This window comes from Echinops telfairi, unplaced genomic scaffold, assembly GCF_000313985.2.
Source record: "Echinops telfairi isolate 266 unplaced genomic scaffold, ASM31398v2 ScPeMD7_53;HRSCAF=182, whole genome shotgun sequence".
NCBI lineage: Eukaryota > Metazoa > Chordata > Mammalia > Afrosoricida > Tenrecidae > Echinops > Echinops telfairi.
Window position 1 is genome coordinate 11,341,797 of NW_022103951.1, and position 20,413 is coordinate 11,362,209.

Consider the following 20,413-nt stretch of genomic DNA (forward strand, 5'->3'; position numbering starts at 1 on the left):
TGTGTGTGTGTGTGTGTGTGTGTGTGTGTGTGTGTGTGTCTGGATCCCTCTGGAAGTTTCCTATATTTTCAGTGCAGGAGAAAATTTTAAAAATCAGCAGAAAGTGGGTCATTTTCAACCACAGCTTAGGAGATAAGCTGGGGTGGGGGGTGGGGCAGATGTATTGTGGCTGTGCAATTCTGGAATGCCCTTCATTGGTCACACTGTAAACTGGGTGCCTGTGCCCCGGGAGGACCAGGTGTGCCAGTGAATTGATGATACTCTAAGCATTGCAGCCTGGGCAGCCAGCTCTGCAAAGTCATCCTCGCAGCAAAGGAGTGGATTTCCCCGGAGAAGGTGGCAGGCCTGAAAGGGAGCAGGCAACCCTTCCCCAAGGCCCAGGGCAGCACTCCCCCAGCCTTTCTCTTCTTCTCCTTCCAAACCACCTGGCGAACCCCAGGTCCTGTGTGCGGCCATTCTTTAAAAGCTGAATATGGTCTTGAAATGTGCTGTCTATTTCAGTCATGAGTTTGGGTTGTTTTTGAGACTACTCTGCAAAGACACCCAAGTCAAGTTTCGACAGGTATATGTCAGGGACATTGGTTAATTACATTCCTCCAGCTCCGTCATGGGGCTGCCCCCCTTGTGAGAGTTGTACCTCCCGATACCAACTGCTCACTGCTCCTGGGCCTTATGTAGCTGTCGTTTGAAGAAGTTGCACAACATTTAAGTACATTGGGTTACTTCTGCAGACAGTACTAACAAATCCAACACAAACACACATATACAAACACACATGCACGCGCACGTCGAGCCTGTGCTCCCATTTAACGCGATCTGTGCATGAAGGATTAATCATGCACAAAGTTGTTTACAAGTCTAAAGGTGAACTGGTGTATGGAACAGGAAACAAAACATTGCCGAACTAGAATCCATTTCAATTTTTCCAAAGCCCTGTTGGAGAATCTCAAATTAAATTGCGCCACGTTCCCAAAGACCAACGTAGGTCACTAAATCTGGGACATCAGCAGCTGGCGGCAGGGCTCCTGGGTAGATGAAGGAGCCGCTAGGACGCTGGCACAGACATCTGGCCCCAGCTCGCTGCTTACCTGGCTGCATCTGTTCAGTGCTGCTCCGCAGCTGGCTGTAGCCAAGGCTCAAGGGCATGCTCTGGTAATGAGGCGGGGAAGACGGAGGGGAGGCCAGCGGTGACATCGCCGGGGACTGTGCTTCCTGCTGCAAAGAACCAGAGCAGAGTTCAGTGGCGACAGGAGAAGGCAGGCAGGCTGAGCAGCAGTGAGGAAGGATCAAGCCACTCAGACTGCTGGTGACCCAGGAGATCTGACGTGGGCAGAAAGGGCTTCTAAACAAATCCCCAGGATTCAAAAACAGCGCCTGTAGCATTCAGAATCTTCAGAGACTCCACTCAGGGAAATCCCAAAACCAAGCCAGGAGCCCTGTTAGCTGATTCCAATCCATTTTCCTTTGGAAAACTGAAGTCACTAATCCCATGCAGTAATGTCCATACCTCCCAATCCTGAGCTCTTTGGGGGTAAAGTCAATTGTTATTCGATACCCCAGGAGTGCTATTTCTGAGAGCTACATCACTTACCACGTCTTTCAACTAACAGACAGAAAAATGTTTAAGTGCTTCACAGGTGGACGGCAAGCTTACTATTGCAAACTAAAAGGCCGGCTTGGTTGTTTGTATCAAGAAACTGCAAAACAATTCATCATGGGCAAATCGTTCCAAGTAGCCTACTCCTTAGTACTAGGATAAAGCTACAAATGGAACCATCCCCATTCTGACATGCACTTGATGTGAACCCTGGGCCAGGTAAGCAGTTTCACTCTGCTGCATGGTTTCCTTCTTTTCTTGTTTTAATGCTTCCAATAGACTACTGTCCTCTGGTGGTGCTGTGTATTAAGCGCAGGGCTACTAACCAAAGGTCATTGGTTTGCACCCACCAGTTGTTCCTCAGGAGAAAGATAGGATACCAATGTATGGCCTTGGAGAGCCAGGGGAGCAATTCTACTGTCCTATAAGGTCAGTGAGACAAAGGGGGTGGGCAGAGTATTTTAGACTCCAGTAAGAGTTAATGGTGTTGGAAACGCACAGGGTCAGCTCTACCTTGTCCTGGGCAGCTCTACCTTGTCCTATAGGGTCCGACGAATAAGAATCTACTGAGTGGCAGTGAATTTTGGTTTATTCTTTGCCATGTTTGGCATGGACCTAGGCTCCACTACCTACCACTGAATAACGTCCTTGACGAGAGAAAATCAAGGTGCACCTTCTCTCTGCACCCCAGGCTTATACTAGGCAGCCCCCCCCCCACCTACAGGTGTGAGTGCACGCTTCAGAGAAAGCACCTTCCTTCCTCTTGAAGGAGAGTATTTCCATCAGTATCTTAGATGGGAAGTTCTCTTTAGACTTTATAAAGTCTTGATGTTGGTATTGTTTTCATGTTACTTTGGGCGAGTTCTTTAATGATATCACTCTATCCTCTGCCCACCCCCTTTTTGAATCCCCAAAGAACCCACTTAACATATGAGACTCATAAAAGCAAGCACTCATGAAATTGTTTAATAAGACTTGTGCTACCTCAACTCCAGCCCCCAAACCAAAACCAGCTGCCAGTGAGCCACGGTGGCCCTGTGAGGACAGAGTGGAACTTCCCCCTAGAGATTCCAAGTAGATAGCCACAGCTTTCTTCTACAGAGCAGCTGGTGGGTTCGAACCACCAACCCTGCAAAAAGCAGCCGAGCACTTTACCAGTCAACCAACAGAGCTCCTCTTATTACCTCTCCCCCATAAACCACCACCTTTGCCAGCATCATCAGGGTGGGCCACAGACGAGTGTATCCCCCCATGTAGCTACAACTTCATTGCATTTATTAAACAACCTGATTCAAGTCTTCTTAAAACACGACAGATGTCTCTGTCTTATAGAAGATAGTTGCTATATGTAACTCACTGTCCCCCATGATTCAATATCGTTAGAAGACCAAGATGTGTCTGATGCCTACCTCTTTCACCCCTTCTTGATAGTCCATCACTTTGGGGCTTTGGTACTTTGGGATCTACCAATCACCATCTGCATATCACCATCAGCACCAAACCAAAAAAAAAAAAACAAACTCACTGCCATCGAATCAATGTAGCGCATAGTGACTATCAGTGGCCTACTTTTAAATCCTGATCCTCCCTATTCTGTCTCCCAATCTGCTAACTGGGTACTGGCAGTAATTCCCAAGGTGGTCTCCCAAGCATGCCCTCTGAGAAAGGACACCTGGTAAAAAATGTCTAGTCCATACAGGGCCTTCTGCCTCTCCCTCTCCCCTGCAGGATTTTTTCAGGGTCTTTAATGCACTAATGTATAAGAGAATGAGTCCAAAAGTATTGCTATACAATCATAGAAACCTTTATCAAATAAAAAAGATCACAATGTGAAGCTACAGTTTCTCAATACAGCTGAAGGCAGTGTTTCCATCTCTCTAACTAACCCTTTCCCAGAATCCCGATAGCATAGTAGTTATACTTTGGGCTGTGATCTTCATGGTCGGCAGTTCGAAAACACCAGCAGCTCCTTGGGAAAAAGACTGGACCTTCGACTCCCATAAAGTTTCCGTTTTGGAATCCCACAGAGGGGTCCTTATGAGTCAGCACTGACTCGATGGCTGTGAGTTTGGTTTCAGGTTTGGGGACCCTTTCCTGATGAATTCTGCACTCTTCAATTTACCCCACATCCAAAGAGCAACTCTGGCCTCCTTGAGTGGCTCAAATCCAACTCTTCATAGGAACAAAAAGAAGTCTAAGGGGCATGATCAGGACCGTAAGGCGGGTGAGGGTAAGGTTTCCTGGTACAATTCTCCTAGGACAGCCCTGGCTACCTTCCAAGAATCAGCAGGTGCATTGTGATGGGGAAAAAACAATTCCTCAGCACAACTTTCTTGGTCTGTTTATTACCAATGCAGTTTTCCCATTTGTTAATAAGCACCCTTAACTACCGTCGAGGCAAAATAAATATCAAGATGACTTCTTTGGAATAAAAAAATTAAGGATATCATCACTTGCTGAGCTGGGTGCTCGGCCCAAATTGAACTAGCCCAGTAGCTCCCTTCAGAGGCCACTAGTTTGGTTGGACTTTTTTTTTGAAGGCACCCTAAGGAGACACCAACAAATCCAAACCCAACTCACTGCCACTAAGTGGATGCTAACTCACAGTGACCCTCTAGAACATGATAGAACTGACCCTTGTGAATTTCTAAGACTAACATTGTATGGAAGTAGAAAGCCCATTCTTTCTCTGGTGAAGCAGGCTGGTGGTTTCAAACTGCTGACCTTGCAGATTGCAGCCCAACATGTAACCACTATGCCACCCGGGATTTCTAAGGAGACTAAAATGATCGTAGTGCTGAGAAAACTTGTCTGCAGCCATCCACAGATCACAGAGACATGTTTAAACGTGTAGTTTGGAATGAGCCCATGTATGTATGCATGAACTGGAAACTTGGGGAGCAATACTATTTGAACCTCCAAGACTGGGGATTTCCTCTTTCTCCCAAGAGTGAAGAAGCAGTCTCTAAACCAGCAGTTCTCAACCTGTGGGTCATGACCCCTTTGGAAGTTGAACAACCCTTTCACAGGGGTCGCCCGATTCATCACAGTAGCAAAATGACAGTGATGAAGTAGCAACGAAAATAATGTTATGGCTGGGAATCACTGCAACATGAGGAACTATATTAAAGGGTCGCGGCATTAGGAAGGTTGAGAACCACTGCTCTAAATGTATTCAACTAGAAAAACCTCTTCCCAAACTTTGGTGTTTGTTTTGCTTGGGTTTGAGTTTGGGGCTTTGTTTTGTTTGGGGGGGGGGGCTATCTAGTAAAATCAGATATCCATATTTTATACAAGAAAAAAAACTAAAACTAAACCAAACTCATTGCCATCGAGGCGATGCTGACTCATAGTGAGCCCATAGGACAGGATAGAATTGTCCCTGGAGTATCCAAAGACTAACTCTTTACAGGAGTAGAAAGCCTCGTCTTTCTCCCTTGGAGAGGCTGGTGGTTTTGAACTGCTGACCTTGCAGTTAGCAGCTCAACACATAATCACTAAGCCACCAGGGCTCCATTTTATACAGAAGTAGGCACTAACGCCCCTGTGGCTTGCTTGTGGTAATTCCTATACAGTGGGCTTTGTGTCAGCCCCTTTTCCTTGCTATTTGAACCTTTTATTGGCTTCCTTCCAGGTCTGTGATTGTGTCCCAGATGGCTGACTACGCTGCAAGCCTGACCATTGGCAGCTCCGGGGTCACTGCTCTGTGATGTTCAGAATCCGAGTCTCCCGCCTGGTCAGATTGTTTACCTGTTTGTCCCCTTCATCCGGTCTTTTGAGTGTGCTTTTTTCTGACGTTAAATATGGAATCTGTGTCTTAGTTCCATGTAGTTCAGCCGGGTTCCCGAATCGTCCTTCTCCCTCGTTCTTGGACATCATGAAGCGAGGCAGGGGCAGTTCTTTGGGACCAGAATGAGAGACACACAGGTGAGACTTTCAGTAACGAACACTGCAAAAAGGGGAAACCTAAGGGGCAAAGAGGAATCATTTTCGAGGGAAAATTCCAGAACACTAAATATAGATTCTATTTTGACGTAGACACCATGAGAACTAATAAGAGAATGGCATGAAGGGAAAATGCTACGGGTTTACCGAGTTGTTTACTGAGGCAGACCAAGTCTCTGGAGGGGACCGATCTCCCTTCAGGCCAGGTCCATGAGAAAAGATAAGGCAATGTTTAACATACAGCAAACGGTAGCAGGTAAGTCTTAGACTAATATAGCACGTAGGATACGCCAGGCAGTATATGAAGGATTTGCAAATATTAACTCATTTAATCCTCACACCTTTCTGCAAGGCTTTATTATCATTAGCCTCTTTTTACAGAAAACAAAACAGAAACGAAGGGGGCAAAGCCCCACCCCCCCAAACCTGCCACAGCTTGTCTGTGGCAGAGCCAGGCTTTGAGCCCAGGCAACGGGACTCAAGTTCCCACTGCCACCCATTCACCAGTGCCCGCAGCTCCCAGGGCAAACGCACAGCTCAGGCCACTTTCTTATGCTCTGTCACTCTTTGCCACGTGCTCCCACTCCTCCTCCACCTGTCTTTTCATTCCAAAAAGACAACGGTATCCAATTAGAGCGATGGGTCTGACTTTTCCATCCGATTTGACTGCCAACGCATGCGCTGCACTCAAACGGCTACAAAGGAGGGGACATCCACCGGGGTGGGCACTTACCTGTCATGTTTCTACCCAAAGGACTCTGCACATGGAAATGAGGCTGTGGCACACTTCCGGTTCTCGGCACCGCACAGCACACCCAATCACCCAGAACAAATGGGAATAATGTTGTGGGGTACGCATCATGATTTGCCATCTATAGCCATTGTCTGGGGGATAATACTCATCAGTGTGGCTCTGCGCTTCCATCAGCTCGCTGTTCCAAAAACACAGCTGTGCTGCCAATGATTGATGCCGCGCTGGAGCCAGAGCCCATCTTAGCAACAGCAAGTAAGACTCCCTGCTCGTGGTTCTCCGGGAGCCGTACCATGTTTGGGGTTAGTTGCTATGTCCACATCGGATTCAAAGGAACAGGCAATACAACATATCTCAGAGAGATCAATCAGCTCCGGACCCGAGAGACAGAGAGGAACCACAGTGAAAAATTACAGAGACTCTCCCCCCAAAGAAAGCCTGGCCGCCATTTTTAATATTTCCATGCTTCCCAACTTGGGGCAGCTCTCCAGGCCTCGAGACTGGAATGGATTCCAAGGGGGGAAAGGCCAAAGAAATTGGAGACCCTTAGAGTAAATCACGTCTAAGCTACTCTTCGGATTCTGGCCTCAGGAAGGTATTTCTTTCTGTCCCATATGCAAAAAGGATCTAAAAAGATGGTCTGAGGCCTCACAGAGTTATTTGCCCCCCTGTTCTTCCCACTAGCATGTAAGTCTACTTTTCAGCATTTTTGAGCCACTGCCCTGCTGCCCAGAGAATGCTGACGCACAGCCATCCTGGAGGTAGGACACCATGGAGCTGCCCCCATGCAGTTTCTCCACAGAAGCAGGCTGCCCCATCTGCCCCCTGCGAAGTGCCTCATGGGTTTGAACTGCTGACCTCTCGGCAAGCACTTGAGCACTTTAATCATATGCCATCCAGACTCCTTGCAGTAGAGGGCATATGAACGGCAAGTACTCTCTGAGGGTTTAAAGGGGGGCCCAGATTCGGGGCCACTGTCACTTTACAAGTTCTCCCCATCCCTGGAGGCAGCTTTTCTCTAGCATGCTCCCTGTTCACTGAGAAAGAACAGCCCCTCCCCGCACCTCCCTCCCCTGCCCCATGCAGTCACCATGCAGCAGAAGATAAAACCCAGCTGAATTCTCTTGTACTTTCTTTGGCCATGTGGTTTCAAGCAACACTCGCTTAATAGAATTGTAAACCTTCATAATAACCTTCCTGTCATTGAAAAAGCTTTTATGAGGGGCCCACTTTCCTTAAGCTGCTGCATGCTTTTTTGTTGGGTTTTTTTTTTAAGAGGGAAAGGAGGAAGTCTAGCTTATAAATGTGAAGTCCGATAGGTTTTCCTAGTCCTACGTAAACCAACTTAGACAATCAGTAGAGTATTACCAAATAATCACGTTCTCTGTGGCAATTGGTAAAGAAAATTCTGCCAAATTAACAGTGAAGCAAAATGAAGAGTTCAGATGAAAATGCTAAAGGGGCCAGGGAGACACGGAGTGCAGCCATCCTGGGCAGCAACTTGCTTGCAAAGGGCATCTTTGGCCGGAGCCTTTGAACACAGAAACGCTTTGTACAGTAAATATAAATGACTTATTCTTCGCTTGCACAAAGAAAAGTATGACTCTCCTTTTTCAAAACATGTGGCCTCTACAAAGAAAGGAAGCATCTTTGCATTTTCATGTTTAACAGAGGCATGGATACAAGCACTACTTCCGTCTCCTCAATCTATTACAACATGCAGGACAAATTCAAGGATAAATGGCCAACGATGCGGAACTCAGGATCTAGACAACAAGGGGTGGGGCTGGGGGGCTGAGCAGAGAGCCTGCTGTCTCCCAAACTAGCCCCTGCTGCTCCTGCCCTTTCAAGGCCATCTCTACAGAAATACGCTGTAAGTCACAGTCGTTTTATATTTGAGAATAGCCACTTTTGTATTTTAAAAAAAGTGAAATTCTTTCCAATAATATCTTTGCACCCAACATTATCATTTCAGCATGTAGTCAAACACTCAATGTCATTGACATCCTTCTTCCCCACTAGCTCTTCCAGCTCGATTCGGACCCACCACCTGGTAAGTGTGGCTAGTCGCACTCGCTACTGCCTGCCACTCTGCAGCTTCTGGGCTCAAGCTGACGGGTGTCATGAGGCGTCGGTTTTCAACCTGGGGGTCGAACGACCCTTTCACAGGGGTGGCCCAAATCATCACAGTAGCAAAATGACAATGATGAAGCAGCAACAAAAATAATTGTATGGTTCGGGGGATCACCACAACACGAGGAACTGTGTTCAAGGGTCGCAGCATAAGCAGAAATCTGGATCAGATGAATGCTATCATGTGTTCAATGTCGGCAGCTAATTTTGTCTGATTATGTAGAAGGTTCTTATGTATGAAGGGATCCTTTACAGATATCTTAAGTTCTCACAAATCTATACACCCATGTAGCCAACACTCAGATGACGCTATAACATATTTCTATCACACAGAATTGTCCTACAATGGTCTTTTCCTATTAATCCTATCCCATTTGCCCTCGATGGCAAACACCATTTCTCATTTCTAAACCCATAGCTTTATTTTGCTGCTACAGGGCTTCCTGTAAATGGAAGCGTCTAGTATGTATCCTTCTGACATGAGTCTTTCGTGGAGCATTGGGTCTGGGGCACTGTGTACAGGGAGAGTCCATTAGCTGCATGCATAGGGAAAGATTCCTTTGTAAATATGTTTCTCCATTCTCCTGTCATCAGCGTTGGGGTTTCCCCATGGGGAGTGAGTGCTTGATCTGGGCGAAATACCTAGAAACTGAAGTCAGCCCACTGCCTACTTCTGTAGAGCCAACGCCTTTGAAGTGGCTTCGATATTTCTTCATGTGTGAAGAAAAAAACTCAAAACTATTTCATGTCTATAAAGTAAGTTTTCTCAAGGTACAGCCGCACCACTTGCCTTCATAGTCTCTGTGGCTGCCTTCATGGCAGGACAGCAGAGATGAGAAGATATGACAGAGACCATGTACAACATAAGGCCGAAGACATTTATTATCTGGCCCTTCACAGAGCAGCGGCTTGCCCTCTGTCTAGCATGAGGATATGGTCACATTGAAATGTAGTGCCACTAAAACAGTACCATTGGGTAGGACAGAATGAGACAGCGAAACCTGCAGGAGCCACAATCACGCAAGTAAAAAACCTGCCCGAGGAGGAATACAGAAAACCCACTAGAATGAGCAATAGAAAAGAGTTCAGACTGCAAGGTCAAAGCGGGAAGGCTTGCCATGCCTGAGAAATCACAGCAATCCCAGTGTGCTCCAGATCTCGGCCGGGTGCAAGGGGGTGGGGGGGGGTCTACCGTATTTCAGGGTTTTTTCTCTTAAATAATGTAAATTTAAAATGCAATCTCTCAGTCACACTAACTACATTTCAAGTACACCATTAGCCAGGCCCAGGTGTCTAGTGGCGACCAGATTGGATCATGCCACTCCGGGTGCTTTTCCAGATGACCGACAAGGAATGCGCTTGTTTTATGCCCACACCAATCCCATCCAGCAGGCACTGCACCCTTTCCCCCGGTGAGCCACCATCTGAAACTCAGAGAGAGAGAGAAACAAAATTCGCTTGAGGGCACCCTGATAGAAGGTGGCAGAGCAAGGATTCAAAATGAGTCTGTGGTCGGCCGAAGCCCATCCTCTGCTCCCCAAGGCTATTATGCCAAGACTGCACGTGAGGACATTCCCGATGCAACGGTGGCATTTTGGAGCTCGAAAATGGTAGCTTGAATGCCCCCATCTGGCAGATGGTCTGAGCATCCCAGAAAAGGGAAGGTGGGCCCCGTCTTAGCCATGCAGCCATGTGACGGTAGAACTATGCTCAAAATAAGCCCCCCAGCTCCTGAAGCCCCACTCTTCCTCCCACTACTTTTACTCACTGCTCCATTTCTCTCAGAGTCGTGGTGGTGCCGTGAGTTAGGTGCTGGCCTCTTTGTAAGGTGGGGTAGTTCAAGCCCACCAGCTGCTCTCCTGTGAAGAGTTACACCCACAGACACTTGATCCAGACAGGCTCACTCCGGGTCAGAAACGACCAACTGACTGTGGGTTTGGGATTTGGTGGGGGGGAGGCATACTGTTTTCCTTCATTAACATCAGCTACTCAAAAGTTAACAAACACTAATGACAACAAGGTTCTATGCCTCCAAAGTCTATCCCCACACACCAACGTCAATTGGCATAAGACAGCCCACCAAAGAGCGTTCTGCCTCCTATTTTGGTCTCAAATATGGTCTTAAAAGCCTGTGAGCAGCCATTTAAGATGCAACTATTAGTCTCTTCCCATCCCGAGGAAAGAAGCACGCCTGAAATCAAATGACACAGGAGTACAATTAGTACCGTGGACTAATGAGCTGAGAGAACATCAGTCTCCACCATCCTAAAACGAGAAGAATTAGATGGTGCCCGGCTGCCATGGCCAACTGCTCTGAGAAAGATCGCTTCGATGGTCCTGGAGAGAGTGGGAGAAAGATGTGGAACCAAATGCAAAATCCTAAGAGAGGCCAGGTGTACTGGTCAGATGGGACCCCCAAGACCACGGCACTCACCGTTCAGGTCTAGAACTGACCTTAGCTCCTTCCCCCATCAGAATAAACCAATGAAAAGCAAAAGGGCAGGACTGGTCCAAGGACAAGGTTCAGAGAGACAGGAATGGAAACCAGAAACACAGGGAAGAAGTGATGATACGTTAAGAGGATTGCACAGGATGGGTGCAATCAGAATGTATATGAATAGTGAAATGGAAAGCTTTGATCTGTACTGTAAATTCTGACTAACACAATAAAAAGCTTGAAAAAGAAGCTGTCCCCACATATTTCCCTGTTACTTTGGAGGGAGGGGAGGCATAACCGAAAACATCCTATCAGTCTTAACCCAGGTCTGATGTGATCAAAAACTTCTAGTCTTTTATCTTTCTATCCACCTGTGAATCTGAAAATCCTCTTGCTAATTTGGAAAAGAGCTCAACAGCTAGATCGAGGGTTGGAGGACATAGTGGGAAGAGGGATCTTATAAGTTCTGGGAGGGGAGGGGGGATAAATTACATTGACTGGCCAGGCAGTAGGTCGAACCCAAGAGTGAATTAGCTCTGTAGTCCGCTAGCTTCAGCCACTCTCGAGCACTATGCCCTGTCCTTTACGTCACTTCTTTGGACTTCAATTTTTCCATATGGAAACGAAGATTCTCTCTAAGAGAATTCACGTCCTCTGCATCCACCTAGACACTGACCTTGGTCCTTAAGTCCTGAATGTTTACAGTGACAATGCATTCATTAATGATAAGAGGCATTATTCTGAGAGAGCTTTCACTAAATGGCAAAAAATAATCCCATGGCATCAACAAAGGCTGGTAGTCGCTGCCCGGGAGGGGGCTGTCTCTGGAGAAGGCTTGCGGAAAGGGAGGAGGAATTGAAGTGCCCTTGCTGATGAAGATCAAGGATTTCAGTCTTCAGTATGGATGGGGACTCCATGTAATGAAGATCAGAATACTCATACCTGGACAGGGAACATCATGATAAATGGAAAAAAGGTTGGAGTTGTGAAGGATTCTGGCTGACTTGGCTCTCCAATCAATGCTCACAGAAGCAGCAGTCAAGAGATCCACAGATGTATTGCATTAGGTAAACCTGCTGCACAAGACCCCTTTAGAGTATTGAAAAGCAAGGATTTTACTTTGAAGACTGAAGTACACCTGACCCAGGTGCTGATATTTTCCATGGCCTCGCGTGCATGTGAAAGTTGGACAGTGAATAAGGAAGCCTGGAGCAAAATCCACCCATTTGAACTGTGGTGCTGGAGAAGAATATTTCAAGTACCACGGACGGCCAAAAGGACAAGCAAATCTGTCTTGGAAATGGAACAGCCAGGGTCCTCCTTACAGGCAAGGAGCAAAACTTCGCAGTGCACATGTTGGACATATTGTCAGGGGAGACAACTCCCTGGGTAAGGACACCACACTTGGTAAAGTAGAAGGGCAGCGAAAAAGAAAAGCCCTGAAGGAGACGGACTGATACAATGGCTGCAACACTGAGAACAATTGTGAGGATGGCACACAGGACTGTGGTATTTTGCTCTATTGTGCATAGAGTTGCTATGGGTTGGAACCAACTCGATGGCACCTAATAACCAATGGTAGAGCCAAGGGTAATGAGTGTGGAGTGAAGAGCAGGACCCCTGGTACCTTTGACTGGCCAGCTGTACAGTGGGCCATCTCTGGGCCCCTGTAGCCATGCTGGGAAAGAGAGGATTTTCTTCCTTTTTTTTTTTTTTGCTGAAGAAATCTTTGAAGAGAAAAATGGGAAAGGAAGCCTGGGTTGAATGTGATGCAGCAAAGCTGGGTTGACCTTGGCTGAATTGTAGATGCCAGTCTAGTATTTAGGCTTGAAAATTTCATCTCTTGTCCCTCTGGATCATGAACCAACAATGAGCTACCCAAACACATATACTCCAGCACCCCTCTGTCACAGCCTGCCCTTTCTGGGCTTCTAACTCCACCTTGAAAAAAAGTCTTTTCACAGTGGGTGCATAAGCAAACGTGGTGAAGAAAGCTGATGGCGCCCGGCTATCAAAATATATGGCATCTGGGGTCTTAAAGGCTTGAAGATAAACAAGCGGCCATGTAGTTCAGAAGCAACAAAGCCCACATGGAAGAAGCACACCAGCCTGTGTGATTACAAGGTGTTGATGGGATCAGGTATCAGGTATCAAAGAACTAAAAAAATCTTAGCATTGTGAATGAGGAAGAGTGTGGAGTGGAGACCCAAAGCCCATCTGTAGACAACTGGACATCCCCTTACAGAAGGGTCGCAGGGAGGCAACGAGCCAGTCAGAGTGTAGTGTAGCAACAATGAAACATACAACTTTCCTCTAGTTCTTTAACGCTTCCCCCCCCCCCCATCATGATCCCAAGTCTACCTTATAAATCAAGCTAGACCAAAGAATGTACACTGGTACAGATAAGAACTGGAAACACAGGAAATCCAGGACAGATAAACCCCTCAGGACCAATAGTGAGAGCAGTGATACCAGGAGGGGAAGGGGAAGGTGGGGGAAAAAGAGGGACCCGGTCACAATGATCTACATATAACCCCCTCCCTGGGGAACGGACAACAGAAAAGTGGGTGAAGGGAGACATCGGTCAGGCAAGACATGACAAAATAATAATTTATAAATTATCAATGGTCAGGGAGGGAGGGGTAAATGAGGAGCTGATGCCAAGGGCTCAAGTAGAAAGCAAATGTTTTGAGAATGATGATGGCAACAAATGTACAAATGTGTTTGACACAATGGATGCATGTAAGGATTGTGATAAGAGCTGCATAAAGCCCCCAATAAAATGATTTTTTTTAAAGATAGAAAAAATAGCCTTCTCTATGAACCACTAAACTAATTGTTATACCCACCCAAAGGCTTTCCCCCTCTTAGACCTACAAGATGGGAAGGTTTGCCATGTGAGCAGGGCACAAGAGCCTCGATTCTCAATTCATCCAGAAAATATTTTTATTTGCTTTTGCTAAAAGAATTCTTCTTTGGAAAGCATTACGCCTGTGAAAGCTAAATAAGTCTACCTACACAGGAGCAGACCGCATGTCTACGAAATCCTCTGACCTTTCCCTCTAGAAACCTAGGAACAAAAAGTGAGGAGGCAGGATTGGCATCTCTACCAGTCCTTACTGCCTGAATCCTTAGCCTACAAAGGAGGTCCTCCACTTTAGCATGATTGGCAGCCAAGATTGAATCTCTTTTTGTTTGTGTGGGAGGCCACCCTGTATATAATAGGAAATTCAGCAGCATCCCTGACCACCTCTCAACCCACTGGATACCAGTAGCACCCACCCACACCAGTCACGACAACTAAAAATGTCTCCACACATTGCCAATGGTCTCTGGAGGGACAAAATCAGCTGGCCTGAGAACCACTGTCTTACAGACACATGAGGCACTAAAAGGAGTTCAATCATTTTGCTTAGGCAGATCTGCCTGGTGAGAGAGTCACAACAGCATCAGTTCACAAAATTTAGAGTTTCCTAGAATAGTCAAAAGACAACCCCCCCCCTCTCCAAATTTAATCTAAGAGGACTAAAGTCTCCAACATTTTGCTTTGCCAAAGAAAGCACTTCTTCCCAAATGATTACTCATTCTGAGTGTCATCAAAGGACAGTTAGCAAAATGAAAGGCAGACTGAATGAACCATCTTAGACCTGAGCACATTTCATTTTAAAAATAATTTTTTTGTCCCAATTCTTTCTCCTTTCACAGCCACCAGAGAGTGAGCTAGGTTGGCGAACACTGCCTTTCCGGCTACCAGAAGCAGGATTTTGCACTCTCAGGGCTCAGAGACACCCAAAGGGGTCATGGAAAGGCATCTAAGAGGCCCACCATCCCTCTGGATTAAAAAAAAAAAAAAAAGCTTTATTTTTTTACTACCCTTGCTGAACTTTTCCATTTCTTTTCACTATGGAGATAACAAACACCCAGACACCAGCTCTTTTCCTGCCTATCATATATAACAATTGTCACAAAGCTTCTAGAACACTGCTTAGACTCACCACAACTCTGAAAAGTACGGTCATTATTTACATCACTGCTAGATCCTTTGTTTCATGTGTATTTTTAAATATAACACATTTTAAACTATATTTTCATGACTAGTGAAATAGAATGGATTTCCCTTGGTGATTCTACACATTTATGTGCTATTTCAAACATTATATTAAGAAATGGGCCCATAGCCCTCAGCCAGTCAATGGGGTTCATGGACCAAACAAAGGTGGGAAGCGTACTCTAGTCCAGTCCTCACCCGCCCTCCCCGTCCAGTCTGCAGACGACGGAAACTAGCGGAGTTCCCAGACCAGGTGGTGGGTGGTGGCCTGGTCACCAATTCTCAACGTGTCCTCAGGCTGAAAGGTGGGCCCTCCTGGGCCGTTTGCCCCTCTTCTGAAGCCAGCCTCCGGACTAGGGTAGCGCGAGAAGGGTGACTGGTGTGCAATCTTGAAAGAGTCACGATTCTCAGGGTCATGTGAATGCACAGTCAGCACTAGAGATCCAGTGCTCCCTTAAATTAGGCATCTGGGGCACCTCTCTCCAGGGATGGTCAAATACATACTCAAGAGTTTAAGCAAAACTCATGAAAAATGCCTTCCTAAGCAGTCATTCTTAACCCTGGGGAGCTTGGGCAAGGTTATGCTGTTCAGGTTGCCTCCCACGCAATTTGTTCAGAATCACGTGGGGGGGGGGGGCAGCACCTACATTTTTTCTAAAGCTCCCTCCAAGTGATTCTCAAGTGCAGACAATTGTACTGCCTTGTTAGGACCTGAGAAAGATAAGGAGACCCAGACCCAGACACACACACAAGGGGAAAGACGGCATCAGGACAGGTTTCTGGCTGGAGTGCCAACGTCAATGCTACCATTCACTGGAATGGGAAAGGCCGGAGGGGAGAGGCTCACGCGTCGCACAATGTCACCCATGAATATTCTCTCTGATCTGCCAGGGTGCAGCGTCAAAGACTAAGCTAATGAATTGCTAGCAACAATCTGGAGCACTGGAAAAAACCGAAGCTCACTGCCATCCAGTCGATGCCGACTCTTAGCAACCCTGTACGACAGGGTAGAAATGCCCCTGTGGGTTCCGAGAGGTTAACTCTTGATGAGAGTAGAAAGCCCCCATCTTGTCTTTCTCCCGCCAAGCAGCCCAAGTAACCACTACACCACCAGGGCTCAGAGCACTCTCAGGAACAGCTCAAAGTGTGGCACAAACTTGCCCTCACTCTTACTCAGCAGATGTAGACCAAAGATGGTTTATGAAAATGTTAAAATAGGAACCCAGGAACAGGAATGGGAATAGCAAAACAAAAAGGGTAGGGGGAAGGAGGGAGAGGTGGGAGGGAGGAGGTACCCATCGCAATGAACAGCACGTAACCACACATCCCCATCCAGGGGGAAGAATAACAGAAACCAGAGGGGAAGGGAGACAGCGGTAGGTGTGAGATATGAAAATAATAACAATGTACAATCTATCAAGGGGCCATCAAGGGGGTTGGAGGGGAAAAAAGAGAGGAGCTGATCCCAAGGGCTCAATAGAAAGTAAATGTCTAGAAAAGAACGATGGCAACATATCTATTAATATGTCGGATACAACTGATGTGTGGATTGTAACGAGTGTTGTAAAAGCCCCCAATAAAATGATTTTTTTAAAAAAGAAGAAAATCCTAAATAAAGGCAGATAATTCAGAATTAGCTCTGGGCATACATAAACCCTCAGAAGTTACACTTCAGCCTTTCACCTGCAGAAAGTGTTCCCCTTTACAAAAGTGCTGGTTTGCACACTACTCTCTCCCTGCCCCCCTGGCAATTATGAAAATGGAGATCTCAACCAAAACATCTGGGGAAATAGTTCAGTCTAACTCGCAGTAAGCAATAAAAGTATCTGCCTTTTAAAGACGCTTGCACAGAACAAAGCAGCGCTAGCTTTTCTAGAAGGGAAAGTCGGCAGAAGCTACAAGCTTAATGAGTGACAACTATTAGTGCTTAACGCCAATTCCGAGTTTCAACGTGATGTGGCGTCAATCAAAGCCAGTGTCTTCTTTCTCCATGACAACTGTCTTTTTTAAGTGTTTCCCCCCGTCTTATTGTAGCAAGGAAGACCCAGCCAACTGCACCAACAATATTTCCTTGACCTACCAGTTCCGTGAACTCAAGCAAGTAGTATTAGCAGATGCCTTTGGGGTCAGATGTTTCCCGTTCAGTAAATGGTCCATGGTTACAGTCAACACCTTTTAAGATCTAGGCTAAGGGTTGGCAACCTTTTGAGATGGAAGAGCCAATCCTATCCCTCACAACACTTTAAGAATTATTCGAGAGCCATCAATATATTTTCACAAACAAATGAAATCACTAATACCTGGACTATCCTTTAAAATTTAATTTTACTTCAGAGACACATGTACACCCCCAAAGAGCCGCAGTTTGCCTACAAACAGTTTGCCAGACAAAGCAGGGAGTGACATTTGCCCCAATCTGCCCTGCAGCTCAGCAGATCCATGTGCCAAGCTCTGGCCAATGCAGTGTGAGCCACCGCCCATGTGGGTCACAAGGGCCGAAGCCTTAAGGCAGCAGTTCTCAACCTGTGGGTCCTGACCCCTTTGGGAGTCGAACAACCTTTTCTTCACAGAGGTCGCCCAATTCATCACAGTAGCAAAATGACAGTGAAGAAGTAGCGACAAAAATAATGTCATGGTTGGGGGGGTTACCACCACATGAAGCACTGTATGAAAGGGTCACGGCATTAGGAAGGTTGAGAACCACTACCTTAAGTGCTAGCGTGGGAGACTCAGTGGCCTCTTGTGGCCATTATGGAAGTATGTGGGGAGGTGGACGTGCCACAAGACAGGGTGACATCATCAGGAAAGAGTGGGTAAAAAAGTAGACTCAAAAACAAATAATAAAACTCGCTGGCATGAATCAAGTCGATGCCAACTCATAGTGACCCTATGGGGCAGGTGGAACTGACCCCGGGGGGTTCAAAGACGAACTCTTTACAGAGTAGGAAGAGCTGTCTCCCACAGAGCGGCTGCTGGTTTCAAACTGCTGACCTTGAAGCTCACAGGCCAACTCGTACTGCCTACACCACCCCAGGGCTCCTACAAAGGTCGACAAGAGAATGTTATTTTGCCACCACTCTACAATTCCCGCCGTAATCCCTTCCTGCTAGAGCAAGAAATGTACTTTAGCTGCAAGTGAGTGAAAAGGAAGTAGTCTCAGGTCACTCACTGCAGAGTTTTTGAAAAGAAAGCGAGCGAGCACCCGTTTCATTTGACAGAGGAGGCGAGGAAGGAAGAAGCAAACCCGCCCCAGCTGAAGGAGCAGGTAGGAAGCCCACTCAAGAGCCAAACCCAGCCCCCCAAACATCCTCCGATTCCCAGTCAGCTACTCACCACACGCCACGCTCTCCATCCGCACCGGGAGGCCCGACTGGGCCGCCGCAATTAATTTCAGGGCCACGTAAAACTGTGTCGGCCCAAAATAGCCAACACGCTTTGCGCCGCACAGGTCTGTGATCTGAAAAGAGAGACAAGAAAAATTGATGCCGAGAAGCCCATTGCATAACAGGAAGAGGAGACGAGCCACATGATGCAATACGGAGGGTTTCACAGTGCAGCGAACTCCAGCGGCCTCCAAGAACCTAGGTGCGTGCAGACAGGGGCTACCGAGGCAGGTAGTTTGATTTCCTTCGACCTACTCCTGGGGTTTCCAGACCCAGTGAGGGAGGATTCCTCCTCTTTCACAGATAAAACTAAAGGTGACAGAGGGTGGTTGATATACTTCTTACATAAGAGATTGACTTCTTCCCCCCCCCCCAGGGGGTAGATTCTCATGTTCAAAGTCTAGAGAGTCAGTGGAGCGGAGCGAGGACAGATTAGTCATTACCCTTACTTGTGGGCTCTCCCGGTTTACCAAGCCAAAGCCCAACACACATGTATTTTCAAGACAATGATCACGATCTTCCATTCCCAGGCCTTCAGCCAGCACTCCCCCGCTGATAGGTGAGTAAGCATAAATTCAAATCCCCAATGACTTTGAAAGAGCTTTTTTAAGGTCATAGGTCCTCAAAACCTCCAATGCAAGTACAAAATTGTTCAAAGCAGGGCCACGGTGGCCAGGCATCGTAGCTGCTCTGACTTCACAGGGGGGAGGGGCAGGGGAAGCAGCAGCTGCCCAAGGTAGATCCCAATGTGACTCATTGCGAGCTTAGACATGCCTGCCCTCAACCTTCTTCCCCAACACCGATACCAACTGCCCCTCCGTGACATGCCCTGACTTCTCAGCTGGGCTTCGATAACGCGTTGTGGTGACCACACAGAACCCACAGACACTGTCACTACCATAGTGACCCTATTTAGGGTGTCTGAGGCTGTAAATCTTTATAGGAAATGATAGCCTCGTGGTGGGTTTACAGACCCATCTTGTGAGTAGCAATCCAATGCTTACCCAACAGCTCCATCAAGATGCCAGGAGGGGCATTAACAGGTTACAATTCATAATCAGGATACCCTTTTTGCTCAGGACAGCCTCTCTTGGCCATGCCTACAGGTAAGCCTTTCTCTGGCCTTTGGCCTACCCTCTGCCCTGCTCAGGCAGTCTTACAAAGTTCTTTCGGTACTGCTGATAATGCCCAAAGGGCATGCCACTCCACCACAGCCTCAGTGCAAAGGCACTCAGCTATTGCTGTGAGTCAGCAAACCTACCATAGCTCCCCAAGTAAGTGTCTGGAGGCACTCTACTCCACGTGAGCCTCCTGCCCGGAAGCACTCAACTTTACTCTAGCGCGCCCGCTTCATCTTGTGCTCTGGCTCTGCTGCTCGTCCCCACTCCTTTGCTGTCACGGCTTTCTGCCCCTGCAGTGAGGAGGTTCTGTCCACAGGAGCTCAGAGTCCAAAAGGCACACTCTACATCCAGATTGTCTTTCTTGATGCCAGTGGGATTCCCACCCCACCCCCTTCTGCTTCTGAAATGGTAGGATGGCAAAAATCAACAAAGCACCATGATAGAGGTCCACGTTGTTATCGTCACAATTAGCGCTGCTAACAATCGCTCACAACTGAGTCATACCATCCTGCAGCACCTACCCACATATATCAGGAAAAAGTCATTTGTTGAGAGTGACTGGCGATGGCTGTTGAGTCCTATCGAGGAATTCACTGCATCACAGGGGTGACAAAGGAGACCTGGTGGCGTGGTGGGCTAAGCATTGGGCTGCTGAGTGTCTTTAGGGTCAGTGAAACAAGCTTCAAACTCACCAGCTGTTCAACAGGAGCAAGATGAGGCAATCTGCTCTCAAAGATAGATACGCTTGGAAACTATACAGCAGCGGTTCTCAACCTGTGGGTCGAGACCCCTTTAAGGGTAGAATGACCCTTTCACAGGGGTCGCCCGATTCATCAGTCACAAAATGACAGTGATGCAGTAGCAAGGAAAATAATGTTATGGTTGGGGGTCACCACCACATGAGGAACTGAAGGGTTATGGCATGAGGAAGGTTGAGAACCACTGCTCTACAGGGTCATTATGTGTTGGAATCAACTAGATGGCAGTGGGTTGGTCTT

The 20,413-nt window shown here is 47.1% G+C and overlaps 1 protein-coding gene across 1 annotated transcript in view; it reads right to left on the reverse strand.

The window, feature by feature from the left end:
* REPS2 (RALBP1 associated Eps domain containing 2) overlaps window positions 1–18,550 on the reverse strand; it is a 136,652-nt gene extending 118,102 nt beyond the window's left edge. Inside the window, 4 exon segments of the mRNA XM_045290744.1 lie at window positions 1,089–1,215; window positions 5,348–5,496; window positions 18,245–18,392; window positions 18,394–18,550. Coding sequence (XP_045146679.1) covers window positions 1,089–1,215; window positions 5,348–5,496; window positions 18,245–18,392; window positions 18,394–18,414 — 445 coding nt within the window. The 5' untranslated portion in view covers window positions 18,415–18,550.
* Window positions 18,551–20,413: the final 1,863 nt, after the last annotated feature.